Here is a 14,478-nt window from a genome sequence, read left to right as displayed (position 1 = left end):
TGGCTGCTTATGAGTTAGGTCCAACAAACCAATTGCGACTTTTCTCATCACGAAGTTCCTCATCCCCCACTTTCTAGATATAGAAATCCAAGCCCTTCAATATGATCTTCACCAAATTATTCTCAATTGAGCGGTGCACCAATTATTACCTGCCACGTAGCGAATTTTGGACCATTTAGTCCATATCAATTATATCGACAACTTTACCGTTTGGTCACAATATGACATGGCAATCCATAATTGGTTAGTGCAATTACGGTGGAAAAACTTGTAATAAACCAGAGAGAAGACTTCTATAAACTATAGTCAACTTAATAATTGAATTATGTAAAGCAATTAAGTCTTTGTTAGATTCTATAAATGCATTACTCAGACTCCATTTTGAGTCCCATCCCTTGGTGGTACTAATGATATCCAAGACTTGCTCACCCACCATGGCTAGAATTCTCCCAATTACCAACACCCAGCTCATAATTTTCTCCCTCCTCCTCTCTTCCTTTGCCACAATCTCAGTATCTGCTGCAAAAGTTGATGGTGATGATGATTTTGTGAGAACCATGGATCGGAAGCTAATGGGTCTGAAGAAGGAAAAGATTAGCCATTTCCGGTTATACTGGCATGACATTTACAGTGGTCACAATCCCTCTGTTATTCCAATAATACCACCTTCCAACACATCAAAGACAGGGTTTGGTTCTGTGAGCATGATTGATGATCCTCTCACTGAAGGACCTGAATTGAGCTCCAAATTGCTAGGGAGGGCTCAAGGATTTTATGCACAAGCTTCACAGCAAGAAGTTGGGTTGTTAATGGCCATGAACTTTGCATTCACTCAAGGCAAGTACAATGGTAGTACCATCACTATACTAGGCAGAAACCCTGTTTTCAACAAGGTCAGAGAGATGCCGGTGATCGGAGGAAGCGGGCTTTTCAGGTTTGCTAGAGGTTATGCACAGGCCAGTACTCACAAGTTCACTCCTGCTACTGGAGATGCCATAGTTGAGTACAATATCTATGTGCTTCATTATTGATGCTACTTTTTTTTATGCCTTTCTTTGACCTTTCTGGTTAGCCTTTTTCTGTGTTGTTTTTAGGTTGATAGCTTTTAATCTTGTTGGGGGACCTTTTTTTTTATTTTTATTTTTTAAGTATGATGGGGTCAGTTTGAGTATTTATTTTGTCATGGAAAATTAAACTATATGCGTTGCAAACATTCAAAGAGCCAGGAATAATGATCCGGAAATTTATTTGTATGGACGAATTACATGTTGTGTTTAAATTGTTGCCATTTTTGAGTAAATTGAGTAAAAGATGCTTTTATTGATTCTAAATACACATGGAAGGCATCGCGATCTTTTTTGGGGTTGACCCCATGAACTTAACACATGTCACTTTCTTAGAATTTATTTATTTATTTTGGTCTTTTTTCTATGAGATAAATAGAGACTATTAAGATCGGTTGTTTGAACTAGCAATTTTGTTTTTAGTAGTGATGGAGTTAATTATACCATCATCATGGTGTCATCATTGCATATTCAAATTGATTTCTGTCCTTTTAGATTTGAAGTTAAGCAATATGGTTAGAGGAATTTCAATTTGAATCCGACAAAGTGCTATGATCAATAAGCAGTGGAAGATTATTTATTTCAAATTTGGGAATCATGGGGCCATGTAATGAATAAATTATGCCTGTAATCATGAAACCGTGTATATAACATGGCATCTTCCATCAACCCATCTTAATTTGCAATCCAAATTTCTATTTGGTCCGTGAATACAAGAGAAAAGTCTTTAGCTAAGAAGACCGTTTAGATCTCCACAAACCAATCCGGCAACCATCGATTTTTCATTTTTAGTAATGTTAAATTGAGAGAAGGAAACTTTTTTAGCTCTGAGTGAATCCAGCAACTGCGGTTAGCACTAGTAGTTATTAACTGTCTCCCAAGAATATGAATTCACTCCATTCTATCACTGCCATTGTAGATATTTGAAGTTAAGCTTTATATTTCTAAAGAAGAATTTGAATTCAACAGAGTGTCATGATAGAGCGGTGGGGAGGGAGACCCTGGTATAAAGTAAGAGAGATGTTAAAAAAATAAAAAATAAAAAATAAAAAAATGCATTAGCAGGAATAAAATATGCATGTAATCATTAAAGCATGTAAACCGTTGCTTGTGATTGTGGACTGTCCCTCACCCTCACCTCTTCAACAAAACGTAACATCATAAAATTCATAATGTCTCATATCCTCTGTGATAGCTGCTTTGAAAAAACTCTTCACCAATAGGCATCTTCCACATCAACCCAAATTTCTAGTTGCTGTTTGACAGCAAGGACAAATATTTAGCTAGGAGACAATTTGAAGCTCCAAATCAATCTAGCAGCAATGGCTTTGCCAAATTGATACACAAGAAACATTTGAAATTGAAAGTTGTGAGAATTTGTGATGGAGTGGCTTTTAATTGTAAAATGGTTGTTTTTTCAATTATGGAAAAGAGTTAGGTCCACCAAACCTATCAAAACTTCCTCATCACTCGTCAGGCCTTCATGGATCTGTGATTCTAGAAAAACCAACCCCTTTCAATGTATGATCATATGTTTCTCTACCAAATCTTTCTGAATTCCTTTCACCAATAACAGCTTCCCACATATATAATTGATGAACCATCTGCTCTTTTTATAGACCCGTTTACCCCTTTCTTCAAAGCTACATCATGACATGGAAGCTAGTGATTTGCTATTTTCTAGCGAGATGGAAAAAAACTCTTTATCACACAAAGCATACCCGAACCCAGCTAGTACATTAAGGAATCAGATGAGATTGAGAATGTCTGTCTGTATGTTTTCGATGCTATAAATATTACACAATCTCGTAAAATTTATATCCCCAAATTAAGAGTGTCTACCATATGGCCAGAAGAACTCCTACCATTTTATCAACCCACATCATAATTCTCTCCCTCCTTTCCTTTTCTGCCATAACTTTGGTCTCTGGAACCTATGATGGTTTTGTGAGGACCATGGACAGCAAATTGCTGGGTCTCCATAAGGAAAAGCTTAGCCATTTCCGGTTATATTGGCACGACATATATTCAGGGTCTAGTCCAACTGCTCTACGGCTAGTTCGACCACCCAACAATGCCACAGGAACATCATTTGGTGCCATAACCATAATTGATGATCCACTAACCCAAGGCCCTGAACTCAGCTCCAAATTGCTAGGCAGGGCTCAAGGCTTCTATGCACAAGCGTCACAACAACAGGTGGGTTTACTAATGGTTATGAACTTTGCATTCACACAAGGTAAGTACAATGGCAGCACTATCACAGTGTTAGGGAGGAACCCGGTTTTCGACAAGGTGAGGGAGATGCCGGTGATCGGAGGAAGCGGGCTTTTCCGGTTTGCCAGGGGTTATGCTCAGCTCAGGACTTACAGGTTCAATCAAAGTACAGGGGATGCCATAGTTGAGTATAATGTGTATGTGCTGCACTATTGACAATGCTAAACTTTTTCAATGATATTGGGATTTTATTCTTAATCATTTAATTATAACATGAGCTAAGTGGCATTTACTTGCAAAGTAGGTCTAAATAAAGATTGGAGTCATTTCTTGATCAAGTAAAAGGAAAGCCTTTTGATCTCTGCTAGTCCTTTGTAATTTCTAGGCTTGTACGGAAGGATTTTTCATCCGTTATGTCTTCTCTATGCTAGTATGAAATTACCAGAAAATTGCGTCTATTCTTTTTTATTATTATTATTATTATTATTTTATTTTGTTTACAAAAAAGATAAAGATTTTCGAACAAGAAAAATAAATAAATATCTTCAAAAGTGTGAAGCCCATATCTGTTATTAAAGCCCAATACTAACGCATCTATACTAGTCTCTCCATTGACCACGCGATCCAAAAGCATGCTTAATTATTGGGCTTTTCTTGAGTAAGTAGTATTCTGAGACAAACTTGTATGAAACACGGTGAATTTCCACTTCTCCTTGAATATTTTACCTGCCAGTGCGCCAGGTTTGTTTATATATTTGTTTTGCCAGAAATAAAACGCTGCCAATAAGAAAAGTTACAGAAAGAATCATATAGAAGATGTGGGTATTGTTGACCAAAAAAAACAAAAGATGCGGGTATCATACCATTTTCACCTCATATATATGGTGTACATGTAGTAGTTAAAACATTGGCATAGTTTGTAAAGTAGAAATATTTATGGATATAAAAACCTCGTTTATGAGCAAAGTTTTAAATAAGAAAACGCTATTGATTTAAATTTTAAACCAATTAATGCCTGGAAGCTGTGTACGGCGTAACTTATATAATCTTGAACATTAATAAATAATCATGATCTTTTCACACCAAATGATAAATTATCCAACCTGATGAGGTGTACGGCTGTGATTTTTGGTTCAAGAGTCTTCTCCATCGCCCTGGAAGGTTCAAAAAAAAGATTCAGCCACCACAATTAACAAAGTTGTGTGATTAATGCGAATTAGCAATTGATTACAGAATTACTTTGTCTTATTAAACAAATAAATACAAACAATTAGCTAACTACATAATGTTGAAGATCCGTATCAACTTCTTTTGTGCGGTCGTATTTGTATATATTTACACAACTAAGATCACATAGTAGCTGGTAGTTGGAGTGGTATGCAAATGAACTTATGTGTGTATATATATATACATATAAGCATTCTCATCCATATTATAATGGATATTGGTATCCAATTACATATGATTTAGGATAATATATAATATATTCTAAAAATTACATATAATTAAAAACTAATGCATGTTATGGCATGCTTGCAATATATGTAAATGAACTTGTGTGTGTGTATTTATAAATATAGACATTCTCATCCATATTATGATGGATATTGACATTCAATTACATATGATTTAGGATAATATATAATATATTTTAAAAATTACATGTAATTAGAGACTAATGCCTGTTATAGCATTAATATAATGTATGCAAATGAACTTATTTGTGTGTATATATACATATAGGCTTGCTCATCCATATTATGGTTAGTATCCATATTATGATGAATATCGGTGTCCAATTACACATAATTTAAAATAATATATAATATATTCTAAAAATTACATGCAACGGGAGACTAATGCTGTTATAACATGATTGTAGTGTATACATACAAATATGTAAAACCCATTCCTGATTTCTTCCTTGGACAACATTCTTAAAACGGAAGGGTTTGTAAGAAATTCTAGAAGCTAGCTGAATAACTGGGAGTGAAGAAAGAAAAGCTTAGCCATTTCCGTTTCTATATATATGCATGACATATATGCAGTCCCCAACGCTACGACGACCATTCAAGTAGTGCTACCTGATTTTCGGTCTAATAATGGCTATCAACTTTGTTTTGATTGAAGTATAATGGGAGCACAATTTAACAATTACAGTACCGCTGGAAAGGACCTCGGTTCTGTGATAGGAGAGAGTGGACAATTGAGTGTTCAGATTTCAAGCGGTTATGTCCTACTCATAGCTATCATATGTCATCGTCAAGTACAATGTCTCTATATATGTTTTGCACTTTTAATTAATCCTCATCTTCATCAATATCCATCCATGCTGCTTTTTCATCACTATATGTGTGCATTTATGTGTACATGTATGTCCCACCCTATTTGCTCAGTAATGTTATGTAACTAATTTATGTTTAATCTAAATCTAAGTGGGGCCAATTTGGTTTGTCTCATTAAACTTCTAGTATTTATCTTATGCAAAAGGTTTCTTGAAATTGTGATCTAACTTGGATAACTACCATTTGCCAAGCATATATATGGAAGTTCTAGACCCAATTTGATGGCCTATATATAAATATTATGAGCATCAATTGGATGCGGAATATAACTATATACTATATATATGATGAGATAAGATAGTAAAGGTCAATAAGTTACAGTGTGGTATATATTTTATATGGTGACCTACATGCCATTTGTTTAATAGATCAAAAGTGGGCCATGAAAATCATGTTAATTGCAGGCTTCCTAATAAGACTAATACCAAATGGCATAAACATATATGTGGGAAAAGCTAGCATATTTGAAATCTTAACACAGTCGAGATATGTGCTAATCGCCTCTTGGTCAATTCTCATAAATCATAATAGCTTCATGGATCAATCATTTAATCATAACATATAGATGTTAATTTTTCACTGGACCACCTACCATTCATTTTTTCATCTGTGGATTTAAAATCTCCTCTTAATATCCCTAAGTAATTATTAATCCATCGCCCATTTTCCTTAATTGGTTCCATTGACCTATAAGTATATGTGGATGCTCGGGTGACGCATAAAGTAAATCCCCCGTGTATAAAGTACGGTCATGCATATACATAGCTTTTTGCTTTATATATAGCTAGGTACGTGGTTGATTAATATTGATCAAGTTAAATTGATGAAAACTCTAATAGTAATAAAATTTTAAATTTAGTAGCAAAAAAGGGATATACTGAGAAGGCTAGCTTAAAAATTTGTGCTTATAATCTTCATGTATCCAACTCCAATTCTCTCATTGAATACGGTTTTTGATTTTTTTTTTTTTTAATTTATATATCCAAAAAATTAAGAAAGCCAAACGAATATTGTTCAAGTTGTTTATATCCCTTTCATTAGTTCGCTTTACCAGTTTCAAATATGCAAAAAGCTCGCAAAGCTGACATGGACCACCATTTCTATGCACAACTTTCCCAATAAGATGTTCCTTTTTTTCTCAACTAGAACAAAAACTTGATAGTTTTTTCTTCATTATTCTTCTCATCTTCCCATGTCCATGTCCATGGTCGGTCGTACATGGCATTTCTCCATTGGCCAACAGCCTTGCTACAAAGAATCTCGACCATCAATTATTCCCGCCCTTACTTGGAATTATCCCCATAGATCCATCTGTCCTTGAAATAAGAGTATCCTTTTAATGCAAGTTTTCTAGCTTCATTTTATTTTTTTTTCTTTTCCTCTTAATTAAATATTGTTTAGATAGCTAGCTATTTAATCTCACATTAATTGCTAATTAGAAATTTTCTCACATATATATGAGAATTTTAAAAAGAATAATATATTTTTCTTTTCCAATATATATAATATATGCCTAGAATTTAATAGATTTAATAAACTAATATTCTCATGTTCCCTATATAAACCACATCCGCTGCACAACTTTTGTCTCGGAGAAAAACCAGTTCATTCTAGAAAACGTTTCAAAAAGTTTTTCTGATTCCTCTTCAACCTCAAAAGGCCTCCATAAAAACCCACTGAAAACATTCAAACCCCTTTAGCTGTGCAAACTAACATGGCTAAGTACTACAACTATTCCTACATGGACGACTTTTCATTGATCTCAATCCCTCTCCATCTGTGCTTCTTCATTGTCATCCTCTTCACAGTGTTGGGGTTCACATGGTATATCAACTACGAGTCCAAGTTTGAGGACTTGATCACTCAGGTGAAGTTGTTCTTGATGCTTCTTCCTGTGCTTCTTCTGCTGCTCGTCCACTGCCTATCAAGTGGGTCTATTCCGTTTTTGGCGCCTTGGCCAGAGAAGGATTCGCTACATAGAGCTGGAGGGTCTCCATGGGGAGTTGGCCTTCTGCTTGTCTTCCTTATCTTCATGATTTCTTACCAATCTTATTTCCATGAACGCTGGTTTCCCTTTGTAACCAGATGAATATCTCTATATCTATATATCCATCAAGTAGGTGATATTGTAATATTAAATTTTGTTTAATTTGTGTACTCTAGTATTATGTTACCACCTCTGCTGGATTCTATACATAAAAAAGTTGTGTTACTGTCTTTTATAAAGATTTTGTCTTTTATAAAGATTTTAGTTATTAACTCCATTCCTCAATAGAGGGCTAGCTGGTTACCTCTTTAGTTGATCCATTTGATAGGACCCATTAGAAGTTCATGACTCTTTTTTTTTTGGGGGGGGGGATGTAATACATTATAACCAAACATGGAAACCTGGTCTCTCATATGGTTTGCTTGTATATATTAAATTACTAAATATTTTCCTGAAATTAATCATGGTATTCTAGAAATAACCAAAGCAAGATGAAACCTTATATATGTTTTGGATGAACTAGGATCGTTAATTAGTTAATTTGTAGGTTGAGAAGAATCTGGAAAGCTCATAGTCATGGATGGGCAAATTGAATTAAACAGCACCAAGTTGGATAGAAACGGCCCCTGGGCAATATGTCAAAAGTTTCTTTCCTTATGAATTAATGGCATCTCCTGTACATGCATACATAAATACATACATATATACATAGAGTTTTTAACTTATGTTGGAAACGAAATGCTTATAACGGTATCACTTGCCAGTCAATCCGAAATATATAGTATATATACACACATATATATGATTTCTCTTTTGTTTTCTTATCCATTTTTTTATTATTTTGGCTTTAATATAGTTGTTCATATGTTATTCAACATGAAAAACAATAATCAATATATATATATATATATGCTAATCAACCCATGAAGCCTCACTTGGCAATTTTTCATATTACATACATCTATGTATGCAAAACAATTGGGAGGTGGGCAAGAGTAATACCTTTTTTCTTTTTAATTTTTGCTTTATTGGGCTAGATAATTTTGGACTTTCCATACAAATTACATCTGGCATATGAATTCTCAAGGCTCAATCTTAATTAGAAGAACAACAACAACAACAACAACAACAAGATGGTAATTAAAACTTGAGCTTCCTAATTAAGAATATATTGTTCTGTTCCATGGGAACTATATTACTAGTAGTAAGTAGATAGAGGGAATCAAAAACATATATACCTAATTAAAGTAAAGGTGGAAGGGGGAAAAAATGCAGTAAAGTTGAGAAAGATCAGATTGAGACGTAACATATTTTGGACTAGGAGCCTAACCCCTTTTCCTTTCATATTGAAAACAAGCTTCTTTTGCTTTTCTCTTTTTACTTTCTGTTCACATTAAGCAGTCGTGAATGATAAATAAAGTGATTAAATTCATCTATTTTTTTATTTTTAATTACATTGCTAACATTTCATTGACATGAATCATTCTGTTGAATTGGACTGAAAGCATCGAAGAACAGGGACACCCACGGATAATTATTCAAGGCCCGGACACAGTGGTCCAGTTCACTTCCTAAATTTTTATGGGTTTTTCTTATTAATCATTATTATTATTATTTTGCTGGGAAAGGAAAAATCATGAACTCCAAGGGGAATCAAGTAATCCACATATTGTTGAGAAAAATGAGATTAATATAAAAACCAGAGTCAGTGGCAGTGGCTTCAGTACACGTGTCAGAGGGAATCAATGGCACGTGAGTTTTGGCATTAAGCATACACAGTCAGCCCCACATTTGCCCGTACGGAAACTCAGGTCTGCCCGAGGAGGGTGGGAGAGAGTACGTACAAAGGAGAGGTCAAAAATATTTCAAATTTCCAATTTTAATTTCTAAACACCAACCAAAATCTCAAGACATGGACCGTTGGATACTTATAAGATTTCAGATCGTCAACGTTTTAGTGTTTATCCGACGGTGACAAATGAAAATATGAACCCATTTATTGGAGATCGGCTACATATTAGTGTAGAGTCTTAACAAACTTTCTCTAAGGGAGGCCACAAGATTAGCTGAGAGATTCCGCCTCGGGAACCCTTTATGTCCGCATTAAATAATTTAAATTTACAGGTAAAATAAAAATAGAAAATGGAAAAATTAATAAAAATTATGCATCGACTTCCCATTGTTCTCGTAAATAAAAACCAAACCCAAAATATAAAAATACATGGTGATTCAAAAACGTCCATTTATTACAGCTTGAAACATAATATTTTGATTGTCTGAAATATACAATAACAATAATACAAAGTCTACTGTCTAGTTTCATATTTCATTGTGTAAAATGTAAATCAAGGACAAGGACATTGAGAAATAAATTTAAATGTAGATGGAGTTCAGAGACATTGGTACCGCTACTATATTATATATAATGCTTAAGAAAAAAGAAAAGAAAAAAATAATTGGCTTGGTTTGGATGTTTATTGACACCAAGGGGACCAGTCCAGTAGTTACTCCTGCCTTAACTGGTATCTACCATCTGCGCTTGTTTTTGGTGAATACTATCTAGTCGAGTTAGGAATCCAAATACTTCCTAAAGTTGTAAAATCTTCAAGGAGTGGTCCTTTGTACTATTCCTCTATTTACTCGATATTTACTTCCATTAAAAAAAAAAAAAAAAAAAAAATGGGAATATTTACTCGATATTCACCACCAATAAAAAACAAAGGACTTTTTACCATCTTGGATTTATCTTTTGCTTTTCATCTTCTTTTTTCAGTACATTATAGTTTAGGAGGGACTTAACATTATGAGACTAGTAAGCATAATGATAGGCCCAAACAGAATGGAGCATAGCAAATGGCAAATTTTCAAGTGCAGATTGCAGAAGCTAAACAGAATTTGAGGATAGACTCAGCAAGCTCAACAAAAAACTAATACCAAACTTAAACTTATGGAAGAGAATTGCACAGCAAAACGAAGCATAAAACCTTTTCTAAAATAATGCTTACTGCCTTAGACAAGGAAAAAAGACTTATACCAAGATTTACAAGTAGTAAAGCATGGTAAGGAGACATGTAGCTTTCTGATCTTCATTTCCATAGAAACAAACACTCCCTAAATGAAAGCTTCAGTAATACAGTGAGAACCATAATATCATGTAAGCATATACCATAATCTTCCATTCCAACAGACAGGCTTAAACTAGAAGATAAAGCCATGCAGAGAAGGCTGGTAAGATATAAGAAAGAAAAGTAGTAAAAGAACAAAGGCCACTCCCCATGGTGAGCCTCCAGCTCGGTGTATAGCACCAGGCTCAGACCCTGGAATGGGAATGCTAAGTTGGCTGCCAGTGGAGAGCCAATGAACTGCAATAACTAAAAGTAAAGGGGAAATTACCAGCAGCCGCTGTAACAGCTCCGATGCTGTCGCCATTACCGCATCGTAGATAACATAGCCCAAGAATCCACAGATGAGCATCATTGCAGCCACCGGAAGCCAATACTCTGAGAGACCGAAACTGAAAGTTCCCGATCTGGAGGCTGAAGCCATGAGAAAATTTTTCAGTGATTCCTAATAGTGGGGAAAATCGATGAATATTCAAATACGAGGCAACAGTCCGCTAGAATTTAGTCTGGTGGTTTTATGCTGTATTTGTTTTCTGTAGGAAAAATAATAGAGCCTGTTTAGTGTTCTCAGTGATTACTATACTGCAGTGTCTTGATGTGGAAAGACATACAAATACAAGCCAATATGTCCTTTTGTATTTATTCTGGTGGACTTACGCATTATTGTTCAGAGGCCAAAGGCAAAATTATTAGTCCCTATTATTATAACTTTTCTGTAGTTTTTTGGGGCAAAAAAGTAACAAAGGGAATAACTTTTACCAAGTTAGGATTCCCATATTGAGGCATGTGTTCATGGATCCAGCTACTCGCTTTGCTTCATGGCACATGAGGGTAATATTGGAAACTTACAAGATCAAATCTGGTGAAATTCTCCTTGAACAAAACTAAAATCTGGTCAAAATCTCATTTCTGTGCAATTCAATGACCTCATGCCTCGTTTTATTTACAGAGTTGGAATTGCATACAAAATAAGTCTTGACCGCAATGTACAGTCAGGTTCAAGTTTACTCTCCTGAAAACTCACAAATTTCTCCAAACCCAAAACTTTATTTTCAAAGTTTTGCTTGACTAAGTCCCAAAAGTCGTTCAATGATCACCAAGTCCCAAAAGTCGTTCAATGATCAATACTGGAGCACCAAATCCTTACTGGTCTCTGTTAATGCCTTCCACCTTTACAAATTACATGCCGTATAGTGTGGCCTACCAAAGACCCAACACCAAAACTTTTGCAAGCTCTGTTAATTGTAATCCATTTTCTTACTTGTCCTCTGTTCTGTCTTCAACTATCTTGTGCATCCATTTTTTTCAACCGAAATCCAAAACTAGATACAAAAATGACTTTCTGTCCATCTATAATCACAATTATCGTAAAGCCTCTTTCATAGTCTTTTCAGAATAACCACCCCCCGCCGCAACCCAACTACATCCAGGAACCTTCTTCAAACCCATCTGTTTCATAGCTACTCTCAGTTCAGCAGCATCATCCCAGCAACCAGAAAGAGAAGATACATTAGAAGCAAGTACATAATTTGCACCCAGGTGTGGCTCTGATTTAAGCAGGACTTCTGCAAGCTTATCGTCCAAACTAGGAATCTGACCATGGTTCCTACAAGCACCCAAGAAGCTCCTTAATATAACTGAATTTGGCTCCATTGGCATATTCTTGATAATTTCATGGGCCTCGCTAATCAAGCCAGCTCTTCCAAGCAAATCCACCATGCATCCAAAATGCTCCATAGTTGGCTTGATATCATATAACCTCACCATCTGGTTGAAATACTTTTGGCCCTGGCCAACAAGTCCCAAGTGGCTACAGGCTGACAAGATCACAGCAAAAGACATGCTGTCTAGTTTTAGCCCAATCTGTTCCATGTGAGTAAATAAAGAGATAGCCTCCTCCCCGCGGCCATTATCTGCAAGACCAGAGATCATTACTGTCCATGACTGCAAATTCTTCTCACTCATTGAATTGAAGACTTGGAAGGCTTTCCCAATGTGCCCACATTTTGAATACATCTCGATGAGAGCTGTCCCCAAAGCAACATCCATAAAGATGCAATTAACAACTGCATAGCAATGAATGGACTTTCCGACATTGACATTGAGTAGACAGGTACAAGCAGAAAGCAAGCTCACCAATGTGACAGAATTTGGTTTTTCATTAACCGTCGCCATATCTCGAAAAACCGTTAAGGCTTTGGAAGGATTGTTGCTGTAAAGAAGAATTTAAGATTACATAAATGAGGTGAGGTAAAAGGAAAACCAGGTGGTTCGCTGGCAAACAAAGAGATTAAAGATAAAATTTCCTACTTGAAGCATGTGAAATAAACTAAATGCAGTTAATGGAAAAATAAGCATCATGATCATACATGAAAATCATATAAACCGAAGCACCATAACAAATATACCAGGCAACATATGCTGCGATCATAGAGCTCCACGAAACCACATCTCTCACACGCAATCCGTCGAACACCCTACTTGCAAGCTCAATTGAACCACAAGCACCATACATACGCAAAAGGGTATTTCCTATATACGGATCCAAATGCAAACCCACCTTCATAATCAAAGAGTGAACTGACCCACCGACTCCAAACATCAAACATTGACCACAAGCTTTCAGAATAAATGGGTAAGTAAAATTGTCAGGTTGAAGACCCATATTCTGCAAGCGAGAGAAGAGTTTTATTGATTCATCAGGGACAGAGCTCTTGGAGAAGGCTCTGATAATTACATTCCAAGCAAAAAGTGGTGGGGTATAATTATTGGATACTTGATCAAAAACTGCTTTTGCAAAATCAATTGATTTCGAGCAGGCAAACAACAGGTAGTGGGAGATGAAACGCGGGTCGCGATCCAGACCCGATTTGAGGATCAGAGAGTGAAGCTGGAGAAGATGGACGGCTTTTGAGACCTGGACGAGAGTTTGAATATGGCGGGAAATCATGTCTTAGTTTTTTACGAATCTAATCTAAGGTCACGGAAAGCGAAAAAATCGCGGTTAACAGAAAAATAGTATTATACATAAATAAATAATGGTTTGGAATTTCACCGCGTTTGCCTTTTGCAAACGACGTCGTATTAGCGACCCGTCATCACTACCGCCTTGTAGGATGAGAATCAGTACTGAATCATCCAGCAACTAAGGGGTAGAGTAATTGTGTGTATACATAAACCCTAAACGCTCGAGAGGGCAGGGCGTGGAGAAAACCAGACAATAAAACAATGAAAGCCTCCGAAACTTCCAAGAAACCAAGCAACAGCAATCCCCAAGGTAGGGAAAACCTCACAAAACCTCATTTCCGACCAGCCCAGGACGATACCAAGCCTGTCCTCCAAGACCCAGTACTCTCTCTCGCCCTCCTATACATATATATATGTGTATATTTATATAAATATATATGAATTTTCAGTGTTATTTTGATTTTAAAAGTCTATGCCTTTTTTGGTTCATAGATACTGAGGTCGGATCCGATTGAGACAGAGGAAGCTGTACTCCGATTGCCTCCCTTCCCTACTCCAACAACAACAAATCCTCCTCCCTGAAATGGGTTTCCATTGCAGCAGAAATGACTTTCCTTCTGTACTTTCATAGTTGTGCTTATGCTTTTCTGTGTTTTTAATTTGGATTTTGGAGATTTCTGCAGATTGAATAAGACGTGAAATAAAGAAGGTTTTCTGCTCATGGAAATATGTTATTTATTTTACCAGTTGAGAGTCTACACTCTTCAGAATGCAAT

At 35.9% G+C, this 14,478-nt stretch overlaps 4 protein-coding genes across 5 annotated transcripts; 3 read left to right on the top strand and 1 right to left on the bottom strand.

The window, feature by feature from the left end:
• Positions 1–351: 351 nt before the first annotated feature.
• On the top strand, positions 352–1,261 carry LOC107415112 (dirigent protein 22-like). The gene has a single exon (XM_016023397.4). The coding sequence runs from the start codon at positions 408–410 to the stop codon at positions 1,029–1,031; it is 624 nt and encodes a 207-aa protein (XP_015878883.1). The 5' UTR covers positions 352–407; the 3' UTR covers positions 1,032–1,261.
• Positions 1,262–2,582: 1,321 nt separating this feature from the next.
• Positions 2,583–3,737, top strand: LOC107415114 (dirigent protein 22-like). Its single transcript, XM_016023398.4, has one exon. The coding sequence runs from the start codon at positions 2,910–2,912 to the stop codon at positions 3,495–3,497; it is 588 nt and encodes a 195-aa protein (XP_015878884.3). The 5' UTR covers positions 2,583–2,909; the 3' UTR covers positions 3,498–3,737.
• A 7,757-nt stretch (positions 3,738–11,494) lies between these two features.
• Positions 11,495–13,685, bottom strand: LOC107415110 (pentatricopeptide repeat-containing protein At5g66520). Of its 2 annotated transcripts, none has more exons than XM_025073025.3 (2): positions 13,105–13,685; positions 11,495–12,947 (listed from the first exon to the last, which is right to left on the bottom strand). In XM_025073025.3, exons 1-2 carry the CDS (start codon positions 13,683–13,685, stop codon positions 12,098–12,100), a joined length of 1,431 nt encoding a protein of 476 aa, XP_024928793.3. In that variant the 3' UTR covers positions 11,495–12,097. The 2 variants fall into 2 exon arrangements, with proteins under 2 accessions (XP_024928793.3, XP_024928794.3); XM_025073026.3 differs by having other exon boundaries at positions 13,144–13,685.
• Positions 13,686–13,813: 128 nt separating this feature from the next.
• LOC107415111 (uncharacterized) lies at positions 13,814–14,423 on the top strand. Its single transcript, XM_016023396.4, has 2 exons — positions 13,814–14,083; positions 14,195–14,423. Exons 1-2 carry the CDS (start codon positions 13,964–13,966, stop codon positions 14,282–14,284), a joined length of 210 nt encoding a protein of 69 aa, XP_015878882.2. The 5' UTR covers positions 13,814–13,963; the 3' UTR covers positions 14,285–14,423.
• The last annotated feature ends 55 nt before the right edge of the window (positions 14,424–14,478 follow it).

This window comes from Ziziphus jujuba, chromosome 4 (genome assembly GCF_031755915.1).
Source record: "Ziziphus jujuba cultivar Dongzao chromosome 4, ASM3175591v1".
Classification (NCBI taxonomy): domain Eukaryota; kingdom Viridiplantae; phylum Streptophyta; class Magnoliopsida; order Rosales; family Rhamnaceae; genus Ziziphus; species Ziziphus jujuba.
The sequence above is the reverse complement of the archived record's forward strand: the minus strand, read 5'-3'. Positions and strand labels throughout refer to the sequence as shown.